This window comes from Dromiciops gliroides, chromosome 4 (assembly GCF_019393635.1).
Source record: "Dromiciops gliroides isolate mDroGli1 chromosome 4, mDroGli1.pri, whole genome shotgun sequence".
NCBI classification, from domain to species: domain Eukaryota; kingdom Metazoa; phylum Chordata; class Mammalia; order Microbiotheria; family Microbiotheriidae; genus Dromiciops; species Dromiciops gliroides.
Genome location: NC_057864.1, coordinates 429491385 through 429501514, shown reverse-complemented (window position 1 = coordinate 429501514; position 10130 = coordinate 429491385). Strand labels below are relative to the sequence as shown.

The following is a 10130-nucleotide window of genomic DNA, read 5'->3' as shown; positions in this document are numbered from 1 at the left end:
AAAGCATGGTTTTTGTAGGTATTCAGATTAGATAACATTTACAATCCCATTTGAGATGCCATTCATAAGTCAATATACTGTTTCATCAAAAGCAGAATCATTCTTCCTGCTAATTTAAGAAATATTCCTTGGCAGATGAAAATATGAACAAGTCTGATGAATTTTGCCCCCATTAAACTGGTCAAAAATAAAAGAAACAGGTAAAAGTCTTGTTTTTCATTAATGAGGAAAAAAAGAAGAATGTAAGATTCATAACAAGGACTCAGATATTTTTGCTATTTTTTTCCATGCCACTTTTAATTGGATCTAATAGAAGATATATCCATAACATTCTAATTATTGCATAAAGATGTGATTTAGATGTTAAGCTGTTAGGCTTATTTTGACAGATTTTTATATCATGTAGAAGATAATTTCTGGACTCTTAGTACAATTACAGATCTATGAAGAGGGAATTGGCCATTATAGATATCTTTTGCTTGTTGCTTCTGGAAATGTTATTTACAATTTAGCATTTACATGGATGGCAATGAATGGATCTTCAGCAGTGTTGCTAATACTGAAGGAAGCACGACCATCGCTAGAAACGTAGATCTGAGTTCCTGTACAACTGTTATTGGTTTTGTCTCCGGAAATCACATCACAGTACGTTCCAGCAGGAAGACCAGTTTGCAGAGTCACTGACAATGCCCTGAAAAACAAAAGGCAAATCATCACTATAAAGCAAGAATATGAAATGGGTTTTGAAAACCATACAAAAATGGCTGCCCTAGATGTTTAGATTATGAGTATGTCTGTGACTTAAGTATAAATCCTATAAGTACAGGGCTCTAGACTGAGAAATGTCTCTAATAATCTAGGGAATCTCCAAGTGAGTTAAAGAAACCATAAGGATAGGACAGAACTCCTTAGAATATTAGAAGATGAAGATTTGAATGACAAGGGTAGATACTTCAGAAAATTAGTATCTAAAAATTGTTTAAATTATGCACTTTTTGATAAAGGGAAATATTTCCATTCTAAGCACTGGTTACTTCCATTTAGGAAAGACTGATTACTTCCAATAATTTGAATTTGATCATTTTTAACGTTTTCCTTGAGGAAGCAAAACCTGTTTTAAAGTGAAGCCTAAAAACAATCTTCTGTTGCTTCAGTGATTGAGTTGTAAAGTCATCCTATGTCAATGTACTCTGATGTCACTGCACATGGAAGACATGATTTAAAGAGACAAACTGCTATAATTTTTGATAAGACAGTACAGTTGGTTAATTTTTTCTTCTGTTATTTCATTAAGTAGAGTGGGAGACTAAATCTTGCAGGTGGAAGATAGCTCCAGATATGGAAGATTCATGAATATAGATTTGTTAAAGGTTCAAAAATGCCAAGGAATAACCACCTGGCTATAAGAATAGAAAATCTTTATATGACTTTTGTCAATTACTGCTGCCAAGCTACTTACTCTTAACAAGAGGTGTGAGAAGTTGGAAGGTAAGTTGGCAGTTCTTTTTACTCAGGCAATATTTCCCAAATCTTCAATCAGAAACACAGAACCCTCAGTAGCATTATCACAATTCCTATAGTAACTATTACGATTTTCTTTTTTTTCACCCCCTCATTCTCATTTTGTATTGTCTGTAAGTACACATTCACTGTATTATTCCCAGAGGCAGTTTAATTTTCTCAACTGTGTATTGTGTCTATTGTGGTTGTGGTTGTAGTTGTGGTTGCTATGGGTACAAGGGATGGTTCTACTTGATGGCCATATTAAGAAATGACTGATGTCAAAATAAGAAGCATCAATAAAATATATTTAAAACAAAAGTAATTAGTGGGTTTAGAAGTTTGAAGAATAAATCTGAAATTCAAACCCTGCTAAAACTTATGGGACTTCTTTTGTTAGGGGGAATAAAAGATGGACAGCAATATCTTCCTCATTAATACTAACTTAGCTGTTTTCAAATATAGTGTGAAGAATGTAGAGTGGAAAAAAAGAGGGAATTCCATTAAGTTAGAAGTGACCTGAGAATATAGAGGATGTGCCCAATGTCATGAAGGTGTCTAATATTTTTTTGTTTTTGTTTTTGTATATTTAGTGAGGTAATTGGGGTTAAGTGACTTGCCCAGGGTCACACAGTTAGTAAGGGTTAAGTGTCTGAGGCCAGATTTGAACTCAGGTATTCCAGACTCCCGGGCCGGTGCTCTATCCACTGCACCACCTAGTTGCCCCAGTGCCTAATGTTTTAATAACATTTTAAAATTATTATTCCTTAATTTTTCACACACAATATAAATTCAACTCCTGTATATACTGTATATGTTGCTGTGGTATTGTAACTCAAAAACAAAACAAAAAAGAGCTATTTAATAGGGGTGACCTTTGAAGTCTTGATTTTAGAAAATATTTTCTCTAGCCCTTTCAATCTCCTTTTCTTTCTTTTCACTTTTCTTTATACCATGTAGCACCAATTCTGATCCCTTCAGATACGCTTTGAATTATCAATAAAAGCACTAGGGATCAGAAAAAAGTGATCATTTAAGAATATAATGAAAAGAAACAAAAAAAAGTGACTGCTACTTACCAGTCATCATTGTTAAAGATGATGAATCCTTTATTCCCTCTACCAAAAGCCACCTGGTTACTTCCATTATCCCACCAATTGGTAAAAGACTGACCATCAACTACATTACGGAAAATAACCATATTCCTAGAAACAAAATTTGCAAAATATTGTTAAATACATTTGGTTTGAATATCATGCTCCCTCCCTTTCACCCCTCTTTTCGAATGTATTGTTTTTGTTCTCTGTGTTTGTGTCTGTGTGTGTGTAGTTGCATACAGACCAAAATTCTTAGAGCAGTTTTAAGTTATCAAAGATATTAATACTAGTCTAAAAGTTTGGGATACCTGTAATATCAGTTGTTATGAGAAAGGTATCAGGCAGGTACAACTGAGCTTTCTTACCTTATTTGGCGCCATCTGTGTTCACAAACCCAGCCATTGCCACAAGTAGTGTCTGCATTGATAGTTACTCTTTTAATGACTCCATTATCATTGGGTGGTCCAATCCAATCATTAGCATCCTTAAATTTTCAAAACATAGACATGTGTATCAGTGATTCCACTTGTTTGGGTATTCCCTCTCCCTTATCTTGTTTCTGGATTTGAGTCCAGCTTCTGGTCTTTCTCCTCAGGTAATTTGGATAAATTACGCTGGGACACACTTTCTTCATGACCTGTAAAGTCTTTTCTGGGATTAAATCTATGATCCTATTCACAAATTGTGTCACTCTTCTGCTTAAAATTCCTCACTAACTCCATATTGCCTTTTGAACAAATGTAAATTCCTCAGCCTGACTTTCAGAACCCTTACAATCTGAGACCATTATATCTTTCCATTCTTATCTCTTACTACTCTCTTCCACATACTTAATGACTTAGCCAAGCTGCACTAATTGCCACCCCCTGAATACTTTCAATATGCTTACCTTAGGGAGAGAATTCAATGGTAATCACTGTAACTAGAATCCAGTCCTGTCTCCAACCAACTTTGAAGCCCAGGTCTAATGTCATCCTCATCATGAACCTTCCTTGGTTCTTTCAGGCTGTTACACTCTTTCTTCTACCCCATTTTTGCTTTGATCTCTCTCTCTCTCTGTCTGTCTTTCTCTCTCTCTGTCTCTCTTTCTCTGAGTATATTTTCATTTTGTACCTTTTCCGGGATATATCATACCTGTCAAACTGATTGTGAGATAGGTAACAGGAAGACTATGCCTGCTTATTGTTTAATATTGCTTCATGTCCCTGGATACTGGCATGGTAGGCATATCTTTAAAAAACTGATTTTTGATCAGTTATTATTTCTTCCTCCAGTGTCTCTCCACAGGCCTCATTATCTAGTACATACTTTCTAAATGTTGAAATAAAAAATACCTTTCCATTCTGAATGTTTCTTGACCACCTGTAGCTTGACATCACTCTGGTTACTCCATATGGATGAGCAAGCATAAATCCAACTGCCATTTTGTAGAGTCTAGAAGGTATAAAAAGTGGGCATCACACAAAAGAAGAACATTTTTGGAGACTATTAGGAAGATTACCAACACAGGTAGAGGACTCCACCACATACCTGGCATCCCAGAAGGTAAGAATGGAAGCTCCACCGGCTCCATGGCCCCTCTGGTTGTCATGATTATCCACAAAGACAAGTGCTCTGTTAGAGGGCATGAGGGACCAACCTTCTCCCCAGTTCCTGTACAAAGAAATATGGAGTGTTTTTCTTGTGATTCAGGCTTTTTTTTTTTTTTTTTGGTCTTCTCTCCCTTTAGGGCATTCCTTATCACAAACAAACAAATTCCTTTATGCAGAATGCCCATATTATGATTTAAACAGAAGAAGACTGAGAGAAGAACTGGGATCAAATTCTGACAACCACTTACTAACACTATAACCTCAAATGAGTCACCTCACTATTCTGGGTCTTAATTTCCATATCAGTACCAATGAGTTTGGCTCCCTAAAGTTTCTTTCAACTCTAACACTGTGCAGTTAAGTTAAAACCTTAGAGAGCCATATATATGTTAGGTACTTCTATCATGTTTGTGTTGTAGAATTTGTATTAAAGGAGGGTGTCATGCTGAGGCTGCAACATATTATTTTTATATTGTTATGATTTTTAAATTCTTGTGTTCATGTTGTGGTGTACATTATAAAAAATAAGCATTTGCCAAATACATTTTCATTCTATCTGTTCAAAATAAAGCCTAATGATTTCGTCTTAGCTTTCTGAAAAGGCATGTTTTCAAATTGACCTCTATGAGTAATACAAATGATTAACTGATATCCAAGCAGAACTCTCCCAATTAATATTGGGAACAAATTCCTGCAACTGTTGCACACTGAGGTGAAGATTTCCTTGAGCAGTAGTCTGAAGGGGAACCCCCTTTTTCATTTACTTCAAATAAGACATCTTTTCTCCATTCCACTTGCGTAGAACTGTGCCCAGTTTTGCACCGTATTTGAACTCTGTAACCCGACCATTTCCGTAGTAGTCACTGCTTTTAATTGCCTCACCACCTAGATCGATTACCTAGGAGAAATAAAAAAAAATATGATTTTGCATCGAAACTCTAAAAACATTTTAATCATCATATTAGCATGTTGTTGCAACAATTTTAATGCTATGTACTATATTGAATATTCAAATTAATTTTCTTCTTTGAACAGATGACTTAAATTTTTTTCCAATCTGGAGAGATACTATTAAAAAGAATCAAATTTTATCTAGGCAATTTTAATTTTTATCTTTTGAAGATGCTGATCTAATGCAAGCCCGCATAACCAGGATTAATTCATATTTGGCATGCCTATATAAAACACATTTAATCAATATTATCATTTTTTGACAATAAAAACAATCCTTGCATGCATATTCTTCTATCAGTCAGCCTCTGTCCCCAGCATATACACACATTTTATCTTAGTACCTCCTGGTAAATGAATGGCCTGGATCCTTCAGGGAAAAAGTTTGTATTTAAATTGTTGAGTTTATCCAGAAATGCCTTCATGTCTCCAGGCCACATATGTTTGGAAGCATCAATTCTGAAGCCAGCCACCCCAATGTCAATCAGGTGGTTCATATAATCAGCAACCTTGGTTCGCACATAATCCTTCCCCAGGGCAAGATCAAGAAGACCAGACAAACGGCAGTCTCTAACCTGTTCAAACAATATTGGCATGTGTGATACAGGGGCAAGATCACCTTTTTCCTTCCCATTTTGAAGTGCTCCTTTTAAACACCTAAGGCACAATGCACTTTAGCATCTTAGCTAGGGCAGGGCTTCTTAAGTGTTTCTCCTACTCACAACCACTTTTTCCATAAGAAATATTGATGTGACTGCAAGTATATGGGTATGTAAATTAGGTATATAAATCCAATCTTTGCTGATAATTTTTCCAGACCCAAGCATTCAATTAGTTGACCCCATATGGGGTCCCAACCCACATTTAAAGAATTGGGAGCTGGGTAAGCTTTAAATTTCCTTTTAGTGTGATATAAGGAAAAGAGCCCCCAACTCTGAAGTGAGGAAGTGGGTCTTAATTTCCAGATTTGTAAAATGAGAAGTTTTATTTCCATGGATGAACTGCTTCCCTCCATATCTAAATCTTAGGGTCCTCTAATTTCCAGAGAATTTCCTACATTGATGAAGTTCAATTCAATAAGCATTTCCTTTTACTTTCTGCTTTTTTTCATAGCAATTGGAATTAAGTGATTTGCCCAAGGTCACAGGGGTAGTATGTATCTGAGGCTGGTTTGATCTCCAGTCCTCCTGATTCCAGTACCAGTACTTTATCCACTGTCCCACCTAGCTGTCACCAATGAGCATGTCTTAAGAGCCTAGTGGGAGACACTGTGCTGTCAGCCCAAGATACAAAGAGAAAACCTTCCTGAACAGCCTTGCCTTTTATCCTGGTAGTAAAACATGTACATACATAACTTGTACATATATGAATAAATGCACATTCATTGTGGGGAAGGAAGTGTGAAAACTCTATAAGCTGGAAGGGCCAGGACAGAATTTATGTAAGATTCTGGAAGGGAACTCCAAGATGTGGAAATGAGAGGGAGAACATTCCAAACAAAGGCAGTGTTTAGAAAGAGTATGTCATGTACAAGGTATGTAATTAGCAGATGAATATTGTTGGAACATAGGGTGGTTGAGGGTAAAGAATATGTAATCAGTTTGAAATGCCAGACAGAGCCCAAATGGGAAAGAGCTTTACTTGATAAAAGAACGATTTGTGTTAGGTCCAGTAGGCACTAGGGAGCCACTGAGTCTTCTTAAGCAAGTAAGTGACATGGTCAGACTTCTGATATAGACATATCCATTTTTCAGCTGTATGTAATATGGATACAATAGTGGAGAGACTGGAAGCAGGGCAACGAAATAAGAAGTTATTGCAATAGTCCAGGAGAGGAGGAGATTGACATTCAGGTACACAAATGATGAATGCAATAGTGGTCAGGATCATGTGATTATGGAAGTCAAGTAAGGAAGTCAGGCTCCAGATAAAAATTGGGTTCAGATAAACCATAAGTGTTAGTTAATTACCAATAAAATTTTACCTGATTGGCATCATTGTAGTTTTCTATTTCCCCACTACTGGTTTTACATTTCCCATCATTAAAATCATAGGAAGAGTATGGCACAGCAGAAAATTGCCTGGATCCAGGATTGAAGTAACTTCCACAGGTGCTACTTGTCCCAGCACTCACACCACTCCCACACATATGATTCACTACAGCATCCACATAAATGCGCACCTGGAAAAGCAAGGATTGTGTTTGACTTTGGAAGATGGAGCATCAATGGAATGAGTTGAACCCTCATCTTCTGACACTAAGTTCTGCACTCCTTCTACCTGAGGTTGTTAATTATCATCATCATTTAATGAATTTTACTGTATGTTAATGAAGTTAAACAGCATCTGTTCACTTAATTCATAAATCTCTCTTTCTGGTGTTAAATAATTAGTCTATGAATTTTGTTTTTGGTTTCTGGATCTGAAAGAAATCAGGCTGGGCCTGAAAATCAATGATCACTAAGTGCATAGAAATAGGGTGTGCACAATGCGAGAGCAAAGGAAAGAGAAATAAGAGGGGTATGTATATAATGAGTACATTGAGACCAACAAACAGAGCACTGCAACACAGCAAATCACTGATTAATTGTAATGACCAATCTTGGCCAGGGTGGGGTACTACAGGGACAAGATTTGGCATGTGCTGTCACACAGGGCCATTTTGTCAGATCGTTTTCAATAGCTATTTTAAAATTTTATGGCATTAAAACAACAGGAAGGAGTGCTCACTGAAGGGGAAAAACTCTCTCCCTACATTCTTAGTCATCCACAAGAATTACAAATTATATTTGTATTAGGCATTGCAGTTTATACATTCAATTCACACTTCTTATCTCATTTGATCCTTTCAAATGACCTGTGAAGCAGGCAGGGCAAACATTATGATCCTAATTTACCAGACTAGGAAAGTAAAGCCTAGGCAGTGTAAATGATCTGCCTAAGGTCATCTGTATAGAAGATTTCCTTAGAAAAACACAGCCAACTCTACCACCATCAGGTTTCTCACTGGTACCTAATGAATTCCAAAAGATGATTTAGAACACATGACTTTTAGGTAGCTACTAACTTCGAACTAGAATTTATGTACAAATAGCCCACTGGAACCTTTTTCAGAATGATATATTTATCTAACCAAAGGAAATTGTATGTAGAGTTCATTGAAAATAAAGATATAATTTCATAGTATACATGTTCAGGGACCCCCTGAAGTTTATCCATAGGATGCTTGGGGATTTTTGGACCAGAAAACAATATTTGATTAAAGTATCTTGTTATCCACTTACTCCCACATTGTTGCATCTCTTCACCATGTCTCTGAATTGATCTTCATTCCCAGACCGTGTGCATATCTTGTAGCTAATAGGCTGGTATCTTTCCCACCAAGGTCTTGAAGGGTTATTGATCACTGCATTCTCATTTGGAGGTGAGATCTGTGTTTTGGGAGGAGAAGGTTTTAGGAACACACAAATCATATGCTGCATTATATTTAAAAATGCTTCAAAATCCATTGACAGAATGAGTTGTGATATAGTATTAAAGGTTTAAAGAAGGCATTGATGAGTTTCTTTGGTAGAAACCATTCTTTGCCTAGCACCATCAGTGTTCTTAAAGGTCCTTTCACACACATTAATGTGTAGAATGACAGTTTTAGAGCTAGAAGTGAACAGAAATGTCATCCTGTTCAACCACCTAGATGAAGAACTGGAGGTATAAAAGCTTTAAGGTGACTTGGCCAAAGGTAGAAATATAGTAAGTCGAAGAACCAGGATTTGAACTCAGATCCAGTGCTTTTAGGATATGGAGTGGCATAGTGGATTATCACTGGACCTCAAGTCTGGAAGATACATCTCCTTGAGTACAATCTAGCCTCAAATACTTACAAGCTATATGACCCTGGGAAGTCACTGAGTACTTTTTTGACTTAGTACCTCAACTCTAAAATGATCATGGAGAAGAAAATGCCAAACCAGTCTAGCACTTTTACCAAAACAAAACAAAACAAAACAGTAACCAAATGGGGTTATGTATAGTTACATATGACTGAAGAGCAACAACTAGTAATTTTTCATATGTACAAGACTGTTTGTTAAGATAAGATTTTATCGTTATATCTAACATTTATGTAGCATTTTAAAGTTTGCAAATCACTTTGCAAATTTTAATTCACTCCATTCTCACAGCCCTAGGAGATAGGTAATGATGAAAGCTGTTATTAGTATTCCCATTCCATAGATGAGGAAAGTAATAATAAAAACATTTTATAAATTTTCCTATACATATATATCTAGTGTTTGATGCTGGATTTAAACTCGGGTCTTCTTGACTCCATGCACCAGACTATATACATCAAACTGCCTAGTTCTTACAAGTTAAGGGATTTCTTGAAATCATCTAGTTCAACCCCTTAATTTGTCCTCTTTTCTTTGTAGTTACATGCATAAATTAAAAATATTCGTTGTGCCTAGAACATGAATATCAAATGAATTTTTAAGTGCACATACCTGAACACCCCCATAGCCATTGGGAGCTAGGTAACGCTCACATTCAAGAGCAATGTCATCCCAGCGCCATTCAAATAAGTGGACAATAGATGTTCGACCATATTGGGTATGGGGATCATACTGTGCCCAGCATCCCCCAAGGACTGAAAGCAACAGCAAGAACCTCATTTTGCTTTGAATTGGCTAGCACTCTTTTCAACTACTATTTATACTACTGTAAGAGAAAAAAACAAAAAAAACACATGGCAAATATTAGTTTGAATGCATGCCTGCTTGGACCACAGCCTTATTTGTTTTCTGAAAAAGGTTACAAGTAATGCAATACTAAACAGGTGAAAATGGTCTGTAATTTTCCCCAGATCATAATCACAGATAACCTTTAAGGATTTAGACTTTTTCTTATTCGGAGCATATTAGCTGTATCATGCTTTTCAAAGTAAATATTTATTCTGAAAATAATGAGACAGAAGTTGTTTAATTAGGAACAG

General features: G+C 36.2%; 1 protein-coding gene across 1 annotated transcript; it reads right to left on the bottom strand.

Annotated features, from left to right (window-relative positions):
- Positions 1-295: 295 nt before the first annotated feature.
- On the bottom strand, positions 296-9846 carry LOC122755609 (pancreatic alpha-amylase-like). Its single transcript, XM_044004255.1, has 10 exons — positions 9643-9846; positions 8425-8571; positions 7125-7322; positions 5485-5715; positions 4954-5087; positions 4128-4250; positions 3932-4031; positions 2963-3081; positions 2580-2705; positions 296-691 (listed from the first exon to the last, which is right to left on the bottom strand). The coding sequence occupies exons 1-10, from the start codon at positions 9808-9810 to the stop codon at positions 502-504; spliced, it is 1536 nt and encodes a 511-aa protein (XP_043860190.1). The 5' UTR covers positions 9811-9846; the 3' UTR covers positions 296-501.
- Between the last annotated feature and the right edge of the window lie 284 nt (positions 9847-10130).